At 31.5% G+C, this 25,668-nt stretch overlaps 1 protein-coding gene and 1 long non-coding RNA gene across 5 annotated transcripts in view; both read right to left on the reverse strand.

Annotated features, from left to right (window-relative positions):
- Positions 1-8,565, reverse strand: part of LOC139523684 (matrix-remodeling-associated protein 5-like) — a 32,906-nt gene extending 24,341 nt beyond the window's left edge. For 2 of the 4 annotated variants that reach the window (XM_071317891.1, XM_071317889.1), the window contains exons 1-3: positions 8,103-8,332; positions 5,330-5,414; positions 2,077-2,397 (exon numbers count right to left, since the gene is read on the reverse strand). In XM_071317891.1, the coding sequence (XP_071173992.1) occupies positions 2,077-2,397; positions 5,330-5,381 (373 nt within the window). In that variant the 5' untranslated portion in view covers positions 5,382-5,414; positions 8,103-8,332. Of the gene's footprint in view, positions 1-1,168; positions 1,248-2,076; positions 2,398-5,329; positions 5,435-8,102 lie in introns of those variants that run through there. The other 2 variants (XM_071317890.1, XM_071317893.1) reach the window with 2 other exon arrangements.
- Positions 8,566-19,191: 10,626 nt separating this feature from the next.
- LOC139522409 (uncharacterized) lies at positions 19,192-22,005 on the reverse strand. Its single transcript, XR_011664420.1, has 3 exons — positions 21,897-22,005; positions 20,296-20,436; positions 19,192-19,322 (listed from the first exon to the last, which is right to left on the reverse strand). It is a non-coding gene; the product is annotated as an uncharacterized lncRNA (long non-coding RNA).
- Between the last annotated feature and the right edge of the window lie 3,663 nt (positions 22,006-25,668).

Below are 25,668 nucleotides of genomic sequence, written 5' to 3' on the forward strand. Positions count from 1 at the left end.
TTTTGTCAGATGATTATGATACGGTAAATTAAATGTCTTTCAAAAGTTGCTACTTAAATATGCATATCGTTTACGTTTAACTCGTAAACTATAGTTATTTTAGAAACTTTATGTTAATTTATCAGTTATAAATGAGAAAGTCAGTCTTCCAAATTAATTTCATTGTGTATTTTTGTACATTTTTATTTGTACATGTTCACTGTGACCATGTTATGGTTATGGTATTTTTAAGTACAATAAAGTCAATCATTCACACACACATACAAATTATTTTATGAATAGGGAGGATGCTGTAATTCTGTCTTAGGTATCAATTAATAAACCAATAAAAAGTAAAATCTAAAAGAAACACTGAACTCCGAGGAAAATTCAAATCTGAAACACATCAAATGAATGGATAACAACTGTCCTATTTCTGCCTTGGTACATAACTTTTCTTATGTAGAAGATGGGGGATTATACCTGGTTTTAAAGCTAGCTTAACAATTCAGTTGTATGACAGAAGGGGCATTTTAAAAGTTATAGTTAGATTATTCAATATATTCATATGTTTTAAGATTGTTTAGAAAATTATGATATAAAACATATTTCACATAAAAAGCAAGATATAAATTTCGATGATTAATGATTGCTTTAAGATCCTTTAAGATTAATAAACAATATCACTTGGCGGACATATTTAAAGCTACATCTCTTTCCCGCCGTGTGCAACATTTGATAAAAGAAAATGATAAAAACTCATCAACTCCATCAATAACAAAGTTTCTGATTGAAAATCAGGAAGTTTAAACTAAATATTTCCTCAGGTGACCTATGATACAAACCTTTAATAAACCCCATTGTGTATTATCAGATAAACGGTCATGTGAAAAGTTAAAGATGGAAAACCTTTTATATTTAAAATAATTGTTAAGGAAATAAAAAAAAATGTTTTTTAAAAACAAATTTAAATTTCAATAACTTTACCGCTTTTGGGGTGTGTATGTATATATGTACCTGTAACTGTTGTGTTCCATGTCACTAACTTGCACTTCCACAACTGAGGTTTTGAAATAAAAAAATAAACACCAACCAAATACAGCACCATCACCCAAAAAGCACACAAAACGAAAAGATATACAATAAGAACGAAAACATTTGAACAAAACAAAATCTCTTCATTACTTACCATAATTAATTCTGTAAATGGAAAGATTATCCAATGGTATCCTTTCTATACTTAAAAGCTGCATGAAAGATATTAGTAGGTTGTGCGAATATTGGTCGATAGATTCACGAAAGAAAACTAAAAAATCTACTAAGAATTAACTTACATTTGTAATTTTGGCCTGTTTTGCTTACTATATATGCGCTATGACTTTTGCAAATTTTTGCATGTCCTACGGTGACTTGTAGTTGTTAACTATTCTCAATATTTTGTCTCTGGTAGAGAGTTGGCCCTTTGATAATAATACCACATCTTCTTTTCTACTAAGAATGTCCGAATGAAATTAAAAAGTATTACTTTAGTTTTATATAACTAAGGGCTCATATAAAATTGTTGATTTTATATTTCCATATGATTTCGTGATAAAACGCAAATTTCCATACAGACAAAAACTATTTTCATTAAAAAAATCAGTTAAAGCCGGAAGAACCGATGGCGATTTAGACTCAAACAAGTCTAAGAATCTGACACACACAAACAGTGTGGATATGATCTATGCAAAAGTTAGCCGACTTTGTGTGTCAACCTTTTAATTGTCTAACTTATGACTATCTCTCAATATTTGAATATTATAGCAGAAATTCCCTTTATAATATGTTTAAACCCATCAATTAAAATATTTATTTTGTTATTAGATCAAGTTCGGGTGACATACTGCTTTAGTTGTTATCACTAATTTACGGACCAGACATTCGTTGGGATTGGTTTCGTATTTCATAATACTACATAGAACCGTCCATGTCATTCAATAATTGCCGTGTAGCACATATTATGTTGAGAGTGCTACTTTGCACTTTTTTCTTGTGTTATCTTAAATTCTTCCATTTACTTATCAGTTAGGTCCATGATACGAAAAAACTTATGCTTACCAGCTTTTCTTACTGTAATATTATTACTTCTAGAATCACCCATATTACAGTTAAAAGTAGCATTAATCACGTTTTCATTCGGCGGTGTGAAGTTCCATATATATGTATTGGAGTTTAAATCACAATCACATGTAGTTGTTGATGAACATGATGTAATTCCATTTTCAGTGCAATTTCGAATAAAGCCAATCAATGTTCCGTCTTTTAGAAATGTCACCCATGGGTCTGTAACGACGTTCTCTAAACTGCAGTTCAAAGCCAGTGTATTGCCACCCAATATATAATCTGGGGAGACTGATAATCGTATACTAATTACATGTCCTAAAAAGTAAAACAAAGTTCATAAGATCATTAATGCTAGTCAACTTTGTTAGAGTTGAGATGACTTAAAAAATAAGAAAAGATATTTGCTACTTTTAATCATTTGTCCAAAAAATATATTGGCCATGGTTAACAAATATATATAAACTTCCACACAAAAAACCGATACAAAAAGTCATTTACACCCTCTTCAATTTTACTCTTTTGTACCTTTCGTCAATATTGTATTAGTTCTATCGATAAATATATATGTAAAGATAATAGAGATTAAAATGATACATCAAGTAAAACAATAATATGATTGAAAACTGTCACTTACTACCACAAAACCTGACAAATAGTCAAATTAATCCAGACCAGCTATGCCTGAGGGAGTTGAATCATTAATTGACATTTTAAAACAATATTTTCGTTTACAACAAAACTTGTTAGTACCGAAGCACCGACTACTGAGCTGATGGTACCTTCGAAAACTGATAGTGTACCAGCATCAGTATCTACCCATTGAAAAAAAACATGAAAACAGCCCGTTATAAATCATGTAAATGTTATTGGTTTGAACATGTTGAAGCGAGTATCTGGAATATCAATCATCAGGAACGCTCAAATAAACACACGATAGCTATGAAAGTCTAATTGAAGTCAAAGCCTTCACTGGTCTGTTAGTTGTAAGAATCTGAGGAATCAAATTAAAGTTCAGGTTCGGACGAACTTTCGACATCCTTCCAAATCATTGCCTTCAACAATTTTGTTACAAGTGACTGCATGTGATTGACCTTCAAAACATATTGTTGTGTATCAGCGTAATGTTTGAGAATATAGTCTGAAATGCTATCTTTTAATAATTTTTCCTAACATTTTTGTCGACACTTAAAATACGACCTTAGCTTGTAACAAATTTGTTTCAACTAATTAGCAAAATAGACGAATTTCATTATTTTAAAACTTATATATGAAACATGTCGTGAATTGGTAAAACATTAAACCCATATTATGTTGCAATTTTAATACAATGGCTTCAAACTATGTTTCGGGTTTAAACATTGTTAATAAAATCCGAATTTATTGTTTGATAACAAATTTGCATAAAATGTCATTATAACAGTCCACTGATGGGAGTTATTGGATCCTAACATGAGCAATAGGTAAATTTGCCAGAGCAAAGGGAAAGCCTCATAACATACTTTACATATTTACATATGCATATATAATTTGAAACAAACGCATTCATCCTGTAGTGGAGCAAAAAATAAGGTGTGTTACATAATGGCATAAAATCATATGAACAAATTCTGAACATTTTTGGTTGAAATACAAATTCGGTAATAATTAGCCGAAGAAAAAAAAACGACACAATATCAAAAGTTACACTACCATAGTGTACATCAAGACATGTGTTAAGGGGGGGGTGTGGTCAAAAGACAATAAACACATACAACAGAGAAAAATATCAGACGACCTCCATACTTAACGAGAAGAAAGAACAATTTCAATATAATGGACAAGGAAGGATATAGTGAATACTAGGAGCAATATATACAAACACCTAGCACAGTAAAACATCGTTACTTCCTCATTTAAAAACAACTCTCAAAAAAGATAAAAGAAAATCACCGACGAAGGCCATGTGGCGTGTGGTTTAATTAAATTTTAGGGCTACCTTCACTACATAGAATTGAAATTAAAAATGTATTCGGTGTCATTTTTTTTACTTCCTAATAACAGTGTTTTTTTGGTTTACAGAAATTACACAAATCAAACATAGTGTAGCTAATGATATGTCCTTTTTGGTAAACGTAAAATTTCAGTCAACTGTTTAAAATGTGTTTGGGTCCACGTTTTCAAAGTATAATATATCATATTAAACGTATCTAGTTTTGAACAAGTTTTAAAGTTAAAAATGATTGAAAAAAAATCGCTTATATACAAATGAAGGCCAATGTTATAAGAAGATCATTTTCCGCGAAATACGGCTCAAATTACCCTCAAAAACATTTACTATAGGATTAAACACATTTTTTCTAGAGGTTATTGATGTGTAAACCGGGGCGATTAACTCACAAACTGAATAAAAGTCCGAAGGACTTTTATGCTGAGTTTGTGAGTAAGAGCCCCGGTTTACACATCAATAATCTCTAGAAAAAATGTGTTTAATCCTTATAATTCTTCAGCCAAACCTTTTTTTGTTGATGGGTACTATATATATTTACCATCAAAAGCACAATGGCAAGTCGTAACTAAGGAGTACACCGCCATCTTGACTTTCATAAAACCATAAATGTCCGATAAATACAACGAAATCTTAAATGAAACAGCACCTACCCCAAAAACTTCATTTTAATTAAATTTTATCCGAATTTGAAGCGTACACGTAACGAAATAATCTTTCCCTTGAAAATTTCCATTCGTATGACGTCGTGTTTTGCCATGACGTAAATTCGCCAAATCCTTCATGAAATTTCGCGGAATTTTATTAAATTTAATTTTTGTACATTTTCGAAGCTTTAGTGCAATACATGTATATCTTTTTTTTTGGTTATATATCCACTAGAATAGTCACAACTGTTATGCAATTGTTTTTTAATCTCAATTTGCTGAAAATCCCGGGATCACTGCAAACTTGTGTATCGCGCATGAATAGATTACAAAAGTAGTTTCGGAAACATGGTTTATCGAAGTGTAAACTTAGAGAAAAATTCTAATTGACCAATCCAATTCAAGTATTTATAGATATGCAAATCATATAAGAATTATTCAATTATAATGTGATGGACTCGAACATTTTATACAACGAAACAGCAAATGTTGGAACTTACATTTATGTTGTAGCATCCGCGGTTTTACCCTAGATAATTTTAGATTTTTGTAACGATCAACGACATGACAAATGCGTTTAACTTTATATAGTTTGTAAACTTGTACATGTACTTACCTATAGATATACAAGCAATTAGTGTTGATAGTAAACATGTAACACAAGTCATTCTTAATATTGACGAAGCTAGTGATTTAAAACACTGAAATAATAATAGAGTTACTGTAGTAATAGTAAAATGATAAAGCAATACTCAACAATGATTAAATTATTTGCAATGAAAATAAATCATGATAAAAACATATCTATTGAAAGAGTAACACGTGATAGCAAATCTTCATTTATACGAAGTTATTGTTTACCAAGCCCAGAAACTCAGAAACGATCCGAGTAAACTCATTAATTAAATTCAAACTAAACATTTTTGTTATAAACATATGCTAGCTAATTCGTGGCTAAACAATCTCTGGATACCGGTAGCTCGGCATTGCACAAGGTCATGTTTTCCCCCGACTGTTTGACTTTATTACACTGAAAGCAATGGATGTTGATTAGTATTGATTGATAATTAGGTTTGAGATTCATGATTTTTTTATATTTTATTAGTTGGTATTGGCTTAGAATAAGCTGTGGGAAACTGCGAGTACTTTACGAGAGGGACGAAAAATACCAAAGGGAGAGTCTAACTCATAAATCTAAAACAAACTGTCAACGCCATGGCTAAAATGAAAAAGACAAACAAACTATACGTATGATATTTTTGTTTTTTGGATGTACAAGCACCCGTATGTTTTGTTAGATGTATGTCTACTTGTATCCATCTGATAAGTTAAGCCTTTCAACTGATGTTTCTAGTTTGTTGTATCCCATGCCAGGAGCCTGTAAATCAGTGGTTGTCATTTAATTTGTTGCTGTGTTGTACTTTTGTTTTTCGTTCAATCTTTTGTACATTAAAAAAAAATTACGGCGACATTTAATTGTTAATTTCTGTTTCATTTAGTCTTTTGTGGAGAGTTGTCTCATTGCCAATCATACCATATCCCTATTTTCTTGCTATATATAAAGTAAAGCACAAGCTTCAAGCCAGGACTTGCCATGATCTCATTCAAGGCAGACCCTTATTCTTAAAAAAATCATGCTCTCTGAGTATTGGCAAGCAAAGAAGTAATTTCAAACACATATTCGATCACGGTTCGAAACATCTTTGAATTTGACGTGTTATTTACGGAGAACTTTTTACATGCAACAAGGGTCAGAAAAGACACAGACAAAATGTCAATTATTCTTTTCGTACAGAATTATTTACCATTGCTAGCCTTTGTGAAAAAGGTATTCGAACTCGAGAAATCCCTTGATTCACACTGTATATATTTTTGATATACATATGGTAAGAACGTCTTACAAGATTATAACACTAAAGTGACCAATTGTAAGAATATTATTAATGTTAAGCATTTAAAATCAGAAAGTAAGAAAAAAAAAATGACTTATATAAAATCATAGAATCTAGCAAACTCTTTCTGTATGAAAAACTAATACATTCACTTGAATCAATTTGAAACCCCTCGCTTAATGATTTTTATATCTGTAGTTGTTCTTGAAGTGACAATGGTTTAGAAATAGAAAATGTAGAAAAAAATTGCAATCCTGCAGAGTCAATAAAATTTAATCTCTTTTAATTCTAAAATACAATCCAGAATATCAGCCACTATCTATTTCTTGATATTAAATCAGATAACAATATTTAATTTATTTCCTTGATTAAAAAATATTATTTTATACAGTACACCCTCTTTCCTTTAGACATGTTTCCGATTTTGTTTTTTGTCCATGGATTTACGAGTTTTGAACAGCAGTATAATACTGTTGCCTTTATTGTGAACTATTGGCATGTTTTTGAAATGACATTAATACTGATGATAGCATATGTCTCATTATAACGGTTCTATTGAATATCGTAAATTTCCACTAATGTGCACGTGTCTGGTGTTCGGATTTATTGTAAACAAATTATTTCGCCACAACCATACTGTAAATGTTTAATGCCAACGGCATCAATTTTAATTTTTAAAACTAAAAAAATGTCTCAGTAAAAGAATTTTCAATATCAGTTTGTATGAATATATTTATAAAATACAACTCGATAAGCATATTTTAAGATTGGTAAAATGTATACTAAAAAAACCCCAGTGAAATCAGGAAAAGTACAGAACTCTGAGGATAATTCAAAAATAAAAGTCTCTAATTAAATGGCAAAACCAAAAGCCTCAACACCTCAAACGAATGAACAACAAATTCCTTATTCCTGACTCTCTATACATTTTCTAATGTATAAAATGGTGGATTAAATCTGGTTTTATAGCTAGATAAACCTTGTATGATCGTCGCATCACATTCCAAATAAATCAGTTGTATTACTGCGTGATATTTATTAAAAAGAAACCAGCAGTTTGAATGGACACGATTCTTAAATAAAATTCCCGCTGTAATAATATATTCCACACTTCCGTTCCAACATCACGTACATTCCAATTTGCAAAAAAAAAAAATAAAATCAAAAGATTTCAATTACAAATACTTACAAATCAATTCTAAACTGCAATTAACAAATAACAAAGTTGGAGTGCATTGAAAACCAAATATATTGTATTATATATAGCTTTATTAGTCAAACAAGTCATATTATTAAAGAGAAAATGACAGTATCAATGTTACTTATGCTTAATTGTGGTCCGGTAAACAATATAATAGTGCAAAATTGAATGACATTGAAATACATTGGTAATTTTAACTTAAATGTGTTTTTCGTCTTTCAAATTGTGTCAAATATATATTCTAGAAACATTTCTTTCAAATACAAAGAGAGAAATATAATATAATATATACTCACTGGTATGCCTAAAAGTGTGTCAACTGTCAACGTTTCTTTTGTTTGACATACTTGTCTTGAAGAGATTAAAAAAGATAAAATACGTTACTTTATCTTTTAAGCCTGATAATCTAGAAACGACAGTAAATGTTCAGTTTGTATAACCTGACAAAATAATATTTAAAGGAAGTCCTCTAAAACCATCAAAACGTGAACACTTCCTTGTTACTTTTAAACATGAATGTTATGCTTGAGTTCTACGGTATAAAAGTTAATTATTTTAAATCGGTTATCAAATACTATTAACTACAGTTTATGTAATATACTATAAATATTCATTCTACAACTTTCTTCCAACACATGTGAGGATATTGATGGGGAAATCAAATGTAGATATTGTAGGGGGAAACTTATCAGATCCACATCTTCATCATTGTGTTTATTCTTAAACCACAACAATATGCATCAAATTGAACAAACAGGTAGTTGGAAGAGTCTAAGTTTCGTTTTAATCCTATCTACGAGTATGAAAATGTTGTCTGCTTAAAAAAAACCCATAAAAAATCACAGAGTCTATGTCCTATTACAGAATAAAGCTGTATTCGCGCACCTAAGACTTTCGACTTCACTTAATTAAACTGATAAAACAAATAATCGGATAATATTGTGTGAACAAATTAGCATGCTTTTATTTCATAAAGTCTTTTATTTTATAGTTTTCCCCTAAACATTTTGTGTAATTTGTGTTCAAAATTAGGAAAACACTTGTTTTAAGAGTTCGTCAAATGTCCGATGATTTCGCGCATACCTGTCAAATTTGACATTAATGAAACAAATTGCATTTATTCAAATGGAAATTAATTCACTCTTGAACTTATCAAATTATATCTCGGAAGACTAAGATACTTACAAGGACGATTCTATTTGTGTAGCATTGTTGATATGACGACATTTGGTGATGCGCGATATCACCGGACGCGAGGACACCGGGCACTGTAGTTGATTGTTTTCCTTTAAATTTGGCATAAAGCATGAACATTCAATTTTTATATTCATAAATGTACAGATGATCTTTTGCTCAAAGCACATGACTATTTGTTGATTCAGACGCATGGATAAGGTAGATAAGCTTAAAATTCTAAAATTGAAGAGCTATATGACAAAAATACCTTAAATAAATAGCCAAATTCATCTAAAGTCAACTTTGCCTGAGGGAGTTGTCACCTTAGTTTCGTAATAATTTCAAAATTTATTAACGGACAATTTTTGAAAAGTTTGGTAAATCATGTCAGTACCAAAGTACTGACTACTGAGCTGATGGTACCCTCGGGGACTGATAGTCCACCAGCAGAGGTATCGACCCAAATTATCAGTGTACCTTGTTTGTTTGGTTTCTTTGGTAAGGTAACGACTTATATATTAAAAGGAATATTAGGGTAAAGGTTTTTAACGCACGTGAAAGTTTGTGGTTTTGTATGAAAACATTTAATCATACGTTTTTTGATTGAGTTAAGTCTGCCAATTGATATTTTATCGTATGTTTTTCTTTGTTGTGATGTTATGCTATTGTTTCAGAAAAAAAGAGAAGGTTTGGATCCATTAAAACGTTTAATCCCGCTGCAAATGTTTGCACCTGTCCTAAGTCAGGAATCTGATGTACAGTAGTTGTCGTTTGTTTATGTAATATATACGTGTTTCTCGTTTCTCGTTTTGTTAATATAGATTAGACCGTTGGTTTTGCCGTTTGAATGGTTTTACACTAGTAATTTTGGGGCCCTTTATAGCTTGTTGTTCGGTGTGAGCTAAGGCTCCGTGTTGAAGGCCGTACTTTAACCTATAATGGTTTACTTTTTAAATTGTTATTTGTATGGAGAGTTGTCTCATTGGCACTCACACCACATCTTCCTATATCTATATCTGCCTGTCAGGGTAATGATTAGGTCCTACTTCTTTTCAGATATCTTGGAATTTTTTATTGTTGGATTTTACAGAGATACAAAAAATAGTATAATAATAAAAAAAGTAAAATATGGTTGTTAAATTTGATGTATGCCTTTTTGTGCTTCTTTGTTACATTTGTTTGTTTAGATGGTGATTAAGATGATGTCACCATGTCGACTGCTGTACATCTATTTTTGACATTTTTGCCTGTTGTGGCTATTTGTTTAGTTAACGCATCGCTATGACATATAATGGAACATGGCGCAACTGGCATACAAGTGAACGCTTTAGTTAGCTATTTAAACAGGCTCAATCCATCATTTTCTACATAGGAAAATGTATGTACCAAGTCAGTTGTTATCCATTCGTTTGATGTGTTTGAGCTTTTGATTTTGCCATTTGATTAGGGACCTTCATTTTAAATTTTACTCGGAGTTTAGTATTTTTGTGCTATTACTTTTTTAAATTTTTTGTCATGTTTGCAGTAAATTTTAATAACAGACTCGTTGAATATATCAACTTTCATTACCCTTAAGATGCACTAAATGTCAACAATACATACAGATGTATAAATTAAATAACTTTACCAAAGTTGAATATATTTAATAGTAATTTTATCAACCATGAATTGAAGAAATTAAATAGCAGTTTAGTATTGATAATTAAATTTTATATTACCTGTGAAAATGAACACTGAGGATTTGTTAAATGAAGTTAATTAATACATGTAATAAATGACGACAAATGCCATTTAAATATCCAACATAGTTGTCAATATGATATCATGTCACAATTTTTTTATATGGATTGCTTTAGATTGACTATCGTCCAGTGACAAATATTTTATGCGTGTTTGAGACGAAAACAAACTAAAAATACATATAATAGTTAACTCGTGTAATGACGGCTATACGGCTAAAGTCGGGAAAACATGATATATTGTTATTGGTTATTTATCGTCAAATGGCAAAAATTGTATGCAGGGTTTAGGTCGAGATCACATTAATAATGAATAGAAATGCCATTTAAATATCCAACATAGTTGTCAATATGATATCATGTCACAGTTTTCTTATATGGATTTTTATAGATTGACTATCGTCCAGTGACAAATATTTTATGCGTGTTTGAGACGAAAACAAACTAAAAATACATATGATAGTTAACTCGTGTAATGACGGCTATACGGCTATAGTCGGGAAAACATGATATATTGTTATTGGTTATTTATCGTCAAATGGCAAAAATTGTATGCAGGGTTTAGGTCGAGAACACATTAATAATGAATAGAAATGCCATTTAAATATCCAACATAGTTGTCAATATGATATCATGTCACAGTTTTCTTATATGGATTGCTATAGATTGACTATCGTCCAGTGACAAATATTTTATGCGTGTTTTATTTTATGCGTGTTTGAGACGAAAACAAACTAAAAATACATATAATAGTTAACTCGTGTAATGACGGCTATACGGCTAAAGTCGGGAAAACATGATATATTGTTATTGGTTATTTATCGTCAAATGGCAAAAATTGTATGCAGGGTTTAGGTCGAGAACACATTAATAATGAATAGATAGGTCGGATAACAAAGGCCAACTGGATTGCCGGTAGAGTTCTATACCTTCAGACAGCTTGACACTCTGTACGTAAGGCATCGAATGTAACGTTTTCATTCTGATTGGACGTGGCAGTGTCCACATAGCGTGGAACACTATTTACACAAGACATCTGATATAAAGATCCCAGTCTGAGTAGACGTGCCTGTGAACTTGTTTATTCTACACTATGCAATGAACTACTCATTTTGGCAAGGATTTTACTGTTGACCGGAAGAAGAATCAAGTGTAAATACCCAACTCGCTCTTGGGTTTAATCATTCGTATATAGTTATCGTTTACCGCTGTTGATGCTTATCTAAAACAGGGTAAATTTTTAATGTAAATTTGAATTTAAACTTTCTGCTGTAGGTTATATCGATCAGTTTAAATTATGCTACAACACAACCGCCACATTGGGATCCGTGACGGAATTCAAGTATCTAATTATGTTAATGAGCTTTAAGCCTGCATTTTAGTTTGTTTTTAATGTTTTCTGATAAAGTCATGCTTATTAGAAGATGCACATGCTTATTTTTCTCTGCTATCATAATCACGAGTCATGCATATTATTCAAAATCAGATATTATAAATTATTATAGATATTATAGATTATTAAAAATTATATGTCAAAATCAGAGTCATGCTTATTATTCTCTGCTATCAAAATCTTTCTGTTTGAGTCCGTAGACCTAGTACTTTTTACAAATTGATAAATTTATGTGTTTTTTTTTAAAAAAAGGCCTGTAATGTTGAATTTTGATGAACGCCATATTCTTATTATTTAGTATTTTAAGTATTCGTATGGTCGTCTTAATATAAGGTCATACTGATTTCAATTCTTCAACCGGAAACAATGTCCATCGACCTGTAATTTATTTATTACCAGTGCCTGGAATGGTGTAATTCTTTTATTTACACTATTGACTGTCCTACATGTATTTTACCTATACATAAGTTAAATTCTTTGATTTGTTGCTTTGACGTCATGCCGGATAATTGGAAACTATTCCTACTTAAAGTTTGGATTTTTTGTATTCCTATTTTTATCTTATAAAACTATGCTGATTTAAATACTACAACCGGTTACATTGTGACCAATTATTGATTGAAATAGTGCGTTAGCCCTGTATAATGACAACGTTCATGTGTGATTATGACCCGTATATAAAGCAAATTCATTCCAAATACACTGTTTGGTGGTGCGCCTGATAGATGCGGAACGTACAGATTAGGTAAAGTAACAGAAAACATATAGTATTTTTATCGGTATCAGACTCGACCTGGAACGTGTTTATTATAGGGAAAATTTAATATGATGTGGAAATCAAAAGGGGTCTGAAATGGTGTAATTTTTAATTAACCTATAGCTGTACAATGTAACCTATGGGAGTGCAACCCGAGTATCAATCTCAATAACCGAAAATTATACCATAGCTATCCATGGTATAATTTTCACAATTATACCATGGTTTTGTTGTATAAGGTATTCAAAAGAAAACCATTGTCAAGACCTAGCCGCGGCCGTCTGAATTTTTTGATAGAAACAACAAAGTCAGTGTGGGGCCTCTCAGCTAATTTGCCCCTTTTCACCGGCTGAAATAAATGATTGCTTAGGGTGGGAATCGAACCCACATACACCAACTCTGTTGTTCTATTTTTTAAATGAACCAAGATTCGCTCCCAGTACAAACAAATAAAGTTTTAAAATATGTTGATTTTCAGTTATTAAATGGTAAACTTTCTATAGGCTCCACTGTACAGCTACATTTACATGAATCACATCTAACCGTTTGTTTGGCAAGGCGGGTTAGTTTTTAGGGGATGGAGGGGACAGGAAGCACGCCCCTATTAAAGAACTTTAAATATGGTAAACAACCTATTTAATAGTATTTTCAAATGTTGGATTGTTTTACTCCCACCCCCACTTTAAAAGTGTTTGATCCACACCCTGTTTATTAAACACTGCTGACATCTAGTCTTTTAATGAGGCTACTCTATGTTTGACCGTTAAAATTAGATAGCGTTTTACTCTAAACAGGAGTATATATATATGTTAGATATACTGTTCCCAGCTCTAAATGAGCTATTTCTTTTTTTAAAATTATATCGTCGCATGTCAATGAATTTAATCGTGAACATTTTGAAATCCCGTTTAATTAATGTACGCCATTATTGAACTTGACCTTCATTTAGTTGCCAGTAACAACATATTAAAATTTTAAAAGCTTTGGTTGAACGGTTCATGAATTTATGCACGGACAACATTTGATTGCCGCCCGCCCGCCCGGCCGCCCGCCGTACATCCCCAAATCAATAACCGACATTTTTGTCACAAAAATCCGGTTAAAAATTAAAACATTTCGAACATTTTGAAAACAAATTAGAAAATTAGAAAAAACCTACCCTTTGCAGTTCAATTGTACATAAGTTTGGGATTGCAGCAATCTTCCAAAATATCAGATATCTGTACTAGAAGTTTCTTGTGTCCTTAACCAGAACATCTAAAACAGTTTTTCGTCACCAATGTAAAGATGCATCCATCGCTGTCGAAAAATCTTTTCAAACTGATTACCCGCTGTTTCTGAAGCCCGTGCTAGTTTTAAAAAATAGGCGGAGCCTTAAGTGTAAGGTCCGAAAAGGGTTATTTTAAAGATTCTTATTTAAATATTTTCGAAGTAAACAAACAAAAATATATGAAATACACAATTTTAAACAGCGAAAGATGCAATAGGTTAAAACAGATATTTCATATTTTTTGGAAAGTTTTGTGTTGTTTCGTAAATTATACCATAGTTTTTGTTGAAACCCCTCGGCAACCTCTCTCGACTTTGTCTCTTGAGGTTATTGCCAGGGGTTTCAACAAAAGCTATGGTATAATTTACGATACACCACAAAACAGTCCAAAAAGATATGAAATATCTATAACTTATACCACAGCAAACTATGGTATAATTTAGTTATACCATGGTTATTTTTTGCAACTGTGATGTTTAAAATTTACTTTTACCACCAGTAGATCATTGTTTTTAGTTTCTTTTTAAATATCTGTTTGACCCTTTTTTTTTTTTATAGCAAAAGGTGTTTTCTAAATCAACAGCAGCTTTTATCTTCTAATTCTGCGTTGGCAAGATTCAATTTCTTTCCCGACACTAGTCCTTGCTACTCTACAAAATAAAATAAAATTGCATACTTAAGATTCTTGTCAAATGACTTTCGACATCGTTTGTGTATTTCCTTCCCTCTATTATCGAGACTTCTTGCATGGATTTTTTTTTATTCTAATGGTTAAATTCATCACATTTATTATCAGTCAGAAAATAAAAAGTATGTTTAGGGTGATATGTTCAAAATGTTAATGTAGGTTGAATAGAAAGATTATAATCCAACTGACAACTCGACAAAAGTTTACTTACTTAAATAAAATGTCACGGAAGACCGTAATAATAAGGAAAGGTTGAGGTACTAAAAACAAATCTTACATTTTAGGCCAATTTACGTAGCATTTTATTAATTTAGAAATAAAATATAAATTATGGTTTTGCCTTTGATATAAATTAAATAGGCTATGATTTATTCAAAATCTTAAAGATGAGTATACACATTTTTAACTTAACAATATTGATTGATAAAACAAATACTCACCTTTTACAGTGAAACAACTTCATTTTCAACTAGGAAATCGTAAATTTAGTTTATGCTAAAAATCTCCAATGCAGCAAAATTATAGTCGAATAGTTTACATTCTTTAAATCGTCATTAAGAAAACTGTCCTTGTGATATTATTTTCCAGTTTGCTGCAATCCGTGAAATTCTGTAGTCATAACTGTCAAGAACAAAATAAATATTATTAAAAGTGAAAGGTGCAATAGATTAAAACAGATATATCATAGTTTTGGATACTAAAAATGTACAACCGGTTACATTGTGGTCAACGGAAGTTTTGTTGAATCCCGACGGCAACCTTCGGTGTCGCGAGGGTTTGGCCGGGGCTTTCAATAAAAGCTATGGTATAATTTACAAAACACTGCAAAACTATCTAAAAGATATGAAATAGCTATAACTTAACATCACTGTCCTATATAAGTTACATATACAGTTAAAATCTTTAATTAGTCGTTTGTACCCACACTGGCTTACCAATTGGACCTGTTTATTTTAGTATTATAGATACATACTTCTGGTTAATCTTTCTTTAAAAAATCCCGGTTGTTTTAGGTAAATTATTAAATGAACCTACCCACTTTGCCAAGGGATTGACTGTCGGTCTTAAGAGAACCAGTGACTGCATTTGTATCAAAGCAAAATAAAGAAATGTTGGACGTCAACTTTTCATAAATAATCAGTGCTGTATAATGTTGGCTATCGGAAAACAGGAAGTAGCTACACTTCAAATCCCCAAATCTCCGACTTGAATTAACCAACACATTAGAACAATGTAGAACTCAACATAATACATCTGCAGCTATTTAACAAAAACAAACACAAATTTTACTGAAGTCTATTCAAAGTCTTTTAGAGGAGCCGACGTAGGGGTAGAACAGTTATTGCATCTCAAAATGTTAAAACGTAAAAAAACGGAGAAGAAATTTTTCAGAATGCTTAAAGCATGTGACATTAATGATTTTTCTAAATTTAGGTAAAATTGTCCGTTTATAAATTTTGAAATTATTAAGAAACTAAGGTTTCAACTCCCACAGGCAAAGTTGACTTTAGATTTGGCTATTTATTTTAGGTATTTTTGACAGATAGCTCTTCAACGGTTTCGGTACTTATACATCTTCGGATTTCAAATGTTTGGCTTTGAGTGTTCCTAATGAAGGTAAATCCAGAAAAGCGCTTCAGGCACATAGAATTATTAAAAGTATTGTTTTCAATATTTTAAACACAGTAACTGTATAGTCCTTTGTTCGTTGAATCCTTAAGGCTTGGCTCGGTATTTAAACATCCCTCTAATGAGCGTTTTTAATGGCATTGTCTATTTTCGTATTCTTGTGTTTTATTTGGCTAATGTGCCTTTTCCATAGAGTGAAAACAATGCTTTTTTTTGTTAATAATGTAGTTCTTTGTTTTTATACTGAATTATATTATAAAACAATCACTGGTGTTAAACTGATCACCGTCATTGCAGTTACGCGGGTCCCAACATGGCGGAGCCCAAAGCACGTAAAATCGGTCTTTTGTAATTCTCCGTGTACACGCGTTGTTTAAAAGAATTACTCAGTCGCTAGACTGATATGTAGGGTATTGTTGTACATGTGTGTTCTTAATATCATATGTTACCTTGTTACCGTTTACTCGTCATTTTGTCCAGTCAGGATTCTACTTCACTCAAATTATCTCTCCACGACGCCAGTTCATTTTTACAATCGTTAAAAAACACCATTACGATCCTTGTATGCCAGTTGTATTTTAAAAAGACAAATGTAGTTACTAGCTTATGAGCATCAGTTAATGTACTTGTCTGCATTCAGTCACTCTGAACTATTGTCTGATCGGTTATCAGGTGGAATTTTTCGAAAAGTCATGAACATCTAAACAAATTATAATTAGATATTATGTGGAAGATCAGACTAAAACATTTCAGTGGTTGAATTAAAGGCAACAGTAGTATTCCGCTGTTCGAAATTCATCAATCGATTTCGAAAAAACAAAATCCGGATTACAAACTAAAACTGAGGGAAATACATAAAATATAAGAGGAGAGCTACGACACACTAGAAACACAGCATTAAAATGTTACACACACAGAAACGAACGATTTTATAAAAATGGTCATTTTCTGGATTTGGTACAGGACATTTTAAGACACAAATGATGGATTAGACCTGTTTTGTGGCTAGTCAAATCTTCCGCTTTTATGGCAATATACACCCTAATTATCACACACAATTGTTTTTCGAAGAATATTTTCAGATCCAACATAATTAAAGTCTCTCGTCAAGTACTTTTCGTAAAAAAATGCTATTCGAACACACCTACTCTCTTTTTGTGATTCATTAGAAAGATATTTCGCTTGACCGATACATTTCATTCTGGTTTGATGTTAAAAAGTCAACCTGTATCCTTGATATAGAAAAATGATAGAATCTAAAGCGAGATGGTGTATCAAACACTTTGCTTTATATTTTTTCTAGACAAAAATTAAACTAAAACACGCCCTGACATAGAAAGGTGCACTCGGATTTCTCTTTTTGATGCTATTGGTACCCATTTTTTTGGAATTATTTCTCAAGTAACATCATGGAAGGGAATCGTCTTATGGATATGATATACTGCAGTCATGTTACGATATTGGAAAACAAGAGCTTATAAAAACTACCGCAGACACAACAGAATGGCCCCAGACCTAAGTATCACTACACGCAGCTGCTAAGAAGGATAGTTTTTCACTCGCTAACAAAAGGTGTAACTGCAACCGATCATACACAATCAAGACTTGTAAATACAGGAAAGCTATGGAACCGTGTGGAAGTCAATGTTCTCTTAAGCATACATGTACATGCCAAAACACAAATAGCCATGAAAACTAACTGATGCATCATTGTTTATGTTGCCTTTGAATTATGAAATGAATACATTTTCATGTAACCATCAATGTTTTTTTTATCAAAGTTAATTGTTTTATTGAAACGTTTCTAATGCATATTTGACATAAGACCTATATGGTCCGGTTCGTTAATTACCAAACGAGTATATAATCATTTGGTCCGACTATACGTGTATGAAAGGACAGTGTGAGTATACTCCTATGGTCGTGTCTATAAGCGTATGGTCCAGCTACTTGTCGACACTGCCGGATGGTTTCTTTTACAGGCACACACAGTACACCGAAGTGAACAACTGACTTTAATCGATGCTAATCTCATTTTTGTTTACATTGAATATTAAAGAAAAAAAGATTCAAAATGAAACCCCACTATTGCCCTTATTTTGACGATCTTTGTTCAAACTTTGACAAGTGACACTGCATGAAATGATTTATTTACCAAAATTAAAAAAAATCGTAAATTTAATGTTAAAAATTTACCACACATTTATAACAAAATTTAACTACAAATTAAGAAAAAAAAGCTCCTACAGATTAATGAGGATTCATTTTTACATAAAAAGTGTTTCAACTCAGTAGTGACATGTTACCAAGGTTTCTGATCCCAAAATACAATCAATTCCAAAACTATTGCGATGATTTTAGCGAAGCTAGTAACGCAACAAATAGAACACGCAATAGCATGTATCATGCATATATCTTAATGTAGTTTTTCCTAAAATAGCAATATCTAACTTGGCACTGTTGCATCATACATTCATGAAATTATTTCTAAAATTTACATTATATTTACGTCGAATGATTCGTAATTTTAACAGAATTATCATTGATACATAGCAACAAACCATTACGCAGTTGACATACACGAGCTAACTCCTGTATTTAAATTCATGTAATACTCTCAGATTTTGTTTGTTACTTTGATTTGTGTATTTTAAATCGATATAACTGATTTGATCATCGGTAAAGTAGTGTTTCTGTTATTTTACCCCTATTGCAAATAAATTGTAAATAAAATAATTCATAATTATTTTATTTTCCATAACCGTCACAGATGTATTCCGTTCTCGTTCCAGAAATATTACAGGTACACCCGTCCGTATTCTTTTGACCGTGATCTATACATTTACCATTGGTATCCTCACACTCTAAAACAGAAAAGATTAAATTAGCATTTGAACAATCAACAACGGCTACATATATTTTTGTTTTCAATCAGCTCATTGTATTCAACAATTTTCCTACACTTGAAACTGTAAGCATTTAATTATGTTTTTTAATGCTTCAATCATTACATGTCTGCCTATATATTCTTCGTTTTGTCATACAAATATGATGGAGTCGAATCATGCTCCTGTCATTCCAAATATTGAGCTTGGCTTCTTGTCTGAGTTTTCGTAAAAAATGGACAGAGTGTTTTACAGATAAGAACTATCTGTGTCTCTAACCGTTCTTTGCCGTTGAGACTACTTTTATGCATTAATTGATCATATTATCTTTTTAACGAAACGAAAGGATATTAGTTTTCGACCGATGCAAAACAAGAGCTTAATCTTAAAACATCAGTAAAGTAATAACAAATATAAAAAAGAAGATGTGGTATGATTGCCAATGCGACAACTATCCATAAAAGACCAAAATGACACAGACATTAACAACTATAGGTCACCGTACGGCCTTCAGCAATGAGCAAAGCCCATACCGCATAGTCAGCTATAATAGACCCCGATAAGACAATGTAAAACAATTCAAACGAGAAAACTAACGGCCTTATTTATGTAAAAAAATGAACGAAAAACAAATATGTAACACATAAACAAACGACAACCACTGAATTACAGGCTCCTGACTTGGGACAGGCACATACATAAATAATGTGGCGGGGTTAAACATGTTAGCGGGATCCCAACCATTCCCCTTACCTCGGACAGTGGTATAACAGTACAACATAAGAACGAACTATAGAAATCAAAATGAAAAAGGCTTATCTCATCAGATGGACAAAAATACAAGTGAAAGAATGTTTTACGTCAGTGAAGTTGATATTTTGAAATTAAATGTAAGAATAATTACAATCTGTCAATCCTACCATGTTATCGATTTGTTAACAAGTCTACGTACGTGTTTTCACTATTGTTGTTGTCCAGCTTGTTTGGTAACCAGTGGAATCAACAGTACATTTTTTCGTCCAACATTTTTCTAACCATTGTTCATCGGCAGAATAGCAAACTCCTTTAACGCTGCAAGCTTCACAACCATTTGCTGATAAAATCAGAAATATAAGAAATTAAAGACACGATCTATGTTTATACACTCTACATTATACCTTATAACTAACTAAATATAGAGTTAATATCTGCATCCTTCCAAAAAATTCGAATGGTTTATTTTTGTGGAAGGTAGGGTAGATTTCAATTCACTTTAGGTATCATCGTAGTCATTCCTTAATATTCAAGATTATAATTTAATACGCCAGACGCGCGTTTCGTCTTCATAAAACTCATTAGTGACGCTCAGATCTAAATAGTTATAAAGCCAAACAAGTACAAAGTTGAAGAGCACTGAGGACCCAAAATTCCAAAACGTTGTGCCAAATACGGCTAAAGTAATATATTTCTGGGATAAGAAAATCCTTAGTTTTACGAGAAGATTATATAGAACGCAATCCATTTGTTGGCGATAACGGTAGCTCTGCCTCAATTTCCCTGCCAACATTTTGATTTGGATTCGTATGATGAATAATTTCGAGCTAATACATTTGCTAATATGTGGTATAAATTGTGTGGTACGACACCACTTTCATTATTTCAATAATTTAACAAATCTTGAAAAGCTTTCTGTGATGTGGCTTTTCTAGATAAAACAAACAATTTTTTTCATAACATTTGTTTTTTGAAAAAAATCAGCTATTTGCATAGTCAAAATAACTCAAAAGTTTTTTTTCTATTTTGCTCTCCAAATCAGCAAAAATTGTTAAGCTCGGACACTTGTTAAAACATGGTAACATTTCCATTATATACAGTGCAAACATATTTTTCTTCATGCACTTCTTTTGTGTTTCTAAACTTGAAGCGAATAAGTGAAGGAGACCCAACAAGCTTGAGTTTTAACTTTTGCAAGCTTTTTTACAAACTCCAAAAAGTATTGGTCGTTCCTTTTTGTGCTTTATATTTACAAGTTAGTCTTATAAATACCAATTTGATTAAGCTTACAACACTAAAAGAGATAACAAACACTACCACCTCTAATAACAATACTTTTTGAGGATTTACCCGGTTTTATAATTTCACTAGAAACTTTTAAATTTTTTTTTAGGATAAAATGTGAAAAAAAGGTTCGCTGAATATCTATGTCGATTAAACATCTAAAGTTCAATGACTTAACGATTGTCATTCATATTCATTATAAACAAAATGCGTTTTGCTCATTTTTCTGTAAATTTTGAATTATATCAGATGATATACAAATTGTCCCGTTCTTTTGATAAGGTAAATATACTGATTTAATTGACTTTCGAAAAAACGTATTTTTACTGAGGCTGTCGGTTACATTTCCCATACAATTATTAACTGTTATTACGGGAACATGTTTTCAAAATAAAACCAAACACAGTATTGGATTTAACATAATTTGACCTTGCGACATAAAATAGTACGTGTAACAACTGGTTTGGTTATATTTCACATCATTTTACATATTATGAAATTATATATATTAATTACTTATTCCAAACAGAACAGCCACTCCGCCCACAATCAAAATCAAACCACGTATACGTATTAACGCATTCATCTACAATATAACAGACAATTAGTCAACAAGATATTAAATGAATTGACATATATGTATCATTGGTAAATTATTAAGCAAAAAAATTTCGTTACATACATGGATACATGGTATACCAAAAATAAAAATGATATCGGATATGTCCCTTCCCTTTCATTAATGTGACCTATCGAATTTAACAATTTACCGGATTTGTTATAACATAAGCAACACGACAGTTGCTACATGTGGAGCAGGATCTGTTTATTCTTCCGGAGCACCTGATATCACCTTTAGTTTTTGGTAGAGTTCGTGTTGATTATTCTTTAGTTTTCTATGTTGTGTCATGTGTTCTATTGTTTGTGTCATGTGTTCTATTGTTTGTGTCATGTGTTCTATTGTTTGGATTTGTTATAACATAAGCAACACGACGGGTGCCACATGTGGAGCAGGATCTGTTTATTCTTCCGGAGCACCTGATACCACCCTTAGTTTTTGGTAGGGTTCGTGTTGATTATTCTTTAGTTTTCTATGTTGTGTCATGTGTTCTATTGTTTGTATGTTTGTCTTTTTCATTTTTAGCCAGCGTTGTCAGTTTATTTTCGATTTATGAGTTTGACTGTCCCTTTGTTATTTTTTGTTCCTCTTTTAAAACCGTTACTAAACTACTTTGTAGTTATAATGATTTGATACGTTAGTTTAAATGTCTTCGTAGTCATCTTAAAAAAAAAGAAATATCGCATTCGGATTTATACGGTGATGCTTTTTAAGGGTCTATTTGATTTAGATGTGGTTCGTGTGAGCTCATCGATACTCATAATGAACTATAAGTTGCTATAAGTTAATACAGCTTGGGGTTCTACTTCATGTTGATACTTATATTTTGCAGTTGCTCAATATCATGTTTCCTATAATGTTATTACGTCTTTACACTATTTTCATTGAACGTGTCTTGATTGTTATACACCCTTGGACACGCCGTTAGTTATTAGCTTTTGGCTTGGAACTAGTTATTATCAGCAACGAGTATTTCCCTAAATTTAATTACAAAGAGGTATTCAGTGTCTTGAGTGTTTACGCTAGTTGTTTGTTTTGCTAGAAAATCGAAGAGTCACCGGCAAAAGCATTGAATTGGCACAAATCACTTCAAAAATAATAGAGACCGAACAACTAACCCAAATCTTAATTTTTCCTTGAAATTCGGTATTTTTGTTATTTTTCTTTTAACACGTTTTGTAATAACACGAACATTTTATATAAACCTAAATTACCTTATGCGTTAGAATGAAATGATGTTTACGCGTTTATCAAATTTCTATACATACCAGCCAATAAGATTTTTTTTTACCAACTAATGGTTCAAAACAATAATATATTTGTCCCTCTAATTTGTGTGCTTTATTTTACCACAAACCATCACACCATGTGAAAAATGTTATGCAGTACAAGAAACAATTATGCTCCCTGTACTGGCAAATGAATTTGGTATACAATAAATATTTATTCAACGTCCATTCTAAATTATGTGCACAAATTTATCTAGAATAAATGTTGACAACTTACCTTGTACAATATAAAGCGATTGATGTAAATGGATCCACCAAGTAGTATATATACTGTACCAAATAACACATCTGTTCAAAATCCTCATTGAGATTCATTACAAAATAAATACACGATTAACTATAATTCATCATAAAAATTAAATAATTATGCAGAACCATTGAATGTTTGAGTCATTACATATTCCACGGAACAAATATATCTAAAAAAAACAACAGTAATACAGTTGATTTTGAATTAATTTACGTTAACATAGGTCTTTTTATTTTTCATCTACAAGTAACCAGTGCAGCTCATGGTTGACTGTCAACTACCTCATGGTACCCTCCACAAAGAAACTTGAAAAGTAATCGAATAGAACGAGGTTTTTACACTAGAAGCATCGATATCATAGACCCAACTTCTATTTTCCTTGAAGTTTATTATATTTCTTCGATAAAGATTTAAGTGGCAACTGAGATTGTTGACTTCTATCCATTTTGAAGCTTTATCGATCCTTCACAGGTTGATTTGGTTATGGTCCCGTACCAATAAGCTTATTAACCTGACATCCGTTTGTCTATTAAAATGCAATAAGACATGCCAATGCCACATCAATCAATCATTATATTTTAGTTGATACACTAAATATCTTTTAATATAATGACAATGCCACCAATGCAACCATCAGTTGTAATATATATATTTTTTTCTATTTTGAAAATAGCCAATTATCGAACAGTTGTATATGAGATAATTCCTGATACATTTTTAGATTGTTCCTTGTACAAATAACTGTCAAATGTTGTGCAAAAACATATTGTCTATCATATTGACCTATCATTGACAAATGAAACTTAAATTCTTACTTTTCCTTTAGAAAAAAATCATTTTGCAGTTCACAGTCCATTTGATAAAGGGACGTAAAAAATTAGCTCACATTATCTTAAACATTTGCATTTCAACTTCGTAAAGTTTAGTTTCAAAACATTGATAAAATTCAGAATTGAGACGGGGAATGTGTGAAAGAGACAACTACCAAATAACAGAAAACAGCCCCCCTCAAAGGCCACCGATGGATCTTCAAATAGCAAAAAGAAATCCCGCACCGGAGACGTTTTTCAACTGTTTTCTTAACACAATTGAATTGTGTTCTAGTTCAGAGATTTTTTCTCTTTGAGCATGGTATATATAATGTTGAAAAACCTTGACATAACGTTATGAATTTAGAAACACAAAGAAATATCATTAGTCTTACTACTGTACATACATGTACTTAATGAACGATGACTTATGGACGAATTACACGTTTTTGATGCATTATGACAATGTTTAATCAACTACAAGTAGAGTGACAACATAGACAGAAAAAATAAACTATATGTAAAACATTTTTTTGAATATTTTGTAAAAAATTGCATGGTGAGTCAAAAGTGCTTTTATATACCTTCTACAGGAATGATCATGTCAGTTTTTGTTGTTATCAAATTGTAAGTGTTTCTTGATAATTTTATATCATGTATATATATATCATGTATATCTTCGGATAATTTGAAATAGATGACATAAAACAAGGAAGAACGACATGTGTTTTGTATTAACTTTTATCAGTATCACCACGTGATATAAATCTGACATCGGACGTTCAAAAACCGTTTTGAGATAATATGTGTCGACCGGTTTAGCAAATTTTTTTCACAGCCTTTAAACAGTCAAACCAGAATTTATCTCAGATTGTTTTTTTTTTTTAGTCTTTGCAATGATTTTTTGGGTAAAATAACAATTTACATATTAAATAATATAGTCATTTAACAATGATAAAATTGTGAACAAAAATAAAAAAAAGCCATATAACAACTTGACTCTCAGTTACTGAAATTTACTTTCATAATGATTATTTCTGTTTGAAGTATTACACACTTGTTATATCTTTAAAACTAAAAAAATATTTTAAACAAATATATAAACATTTATCGAGAAAGCGACGATTAATCCCAGCTAAAAACATATCACACTCATTGCTTTTGATATCACTTTTCCGGAATTTTATGTAAATAGTTTTACCTGTCATAAATGTTTGGAACTTTCTGATGTTGTCACAGTATGCTCATGTTTATTGTTTCTGTTGATGTCAAAATTCCATGGTTCCATGGTGATAATTTAGCGACCGAAGGGACTTGGGCA

The sequence above is a fragment of the Mytilus edulis genome, chromosome 5 (assembly GCF_963676685.1).
Source record: "Mytilus edulis chromosome 5, xbMytEdul2.2, whole genome shotgun sequence".
In the NCBI taxonomy this organism is placed as follows: domain Eukaryota; kingdom Metazoa; phylum Mollusca; class Bivalvia; order Mytilida; family Mytilidae; genus Mytilus; species Mytilus edulis.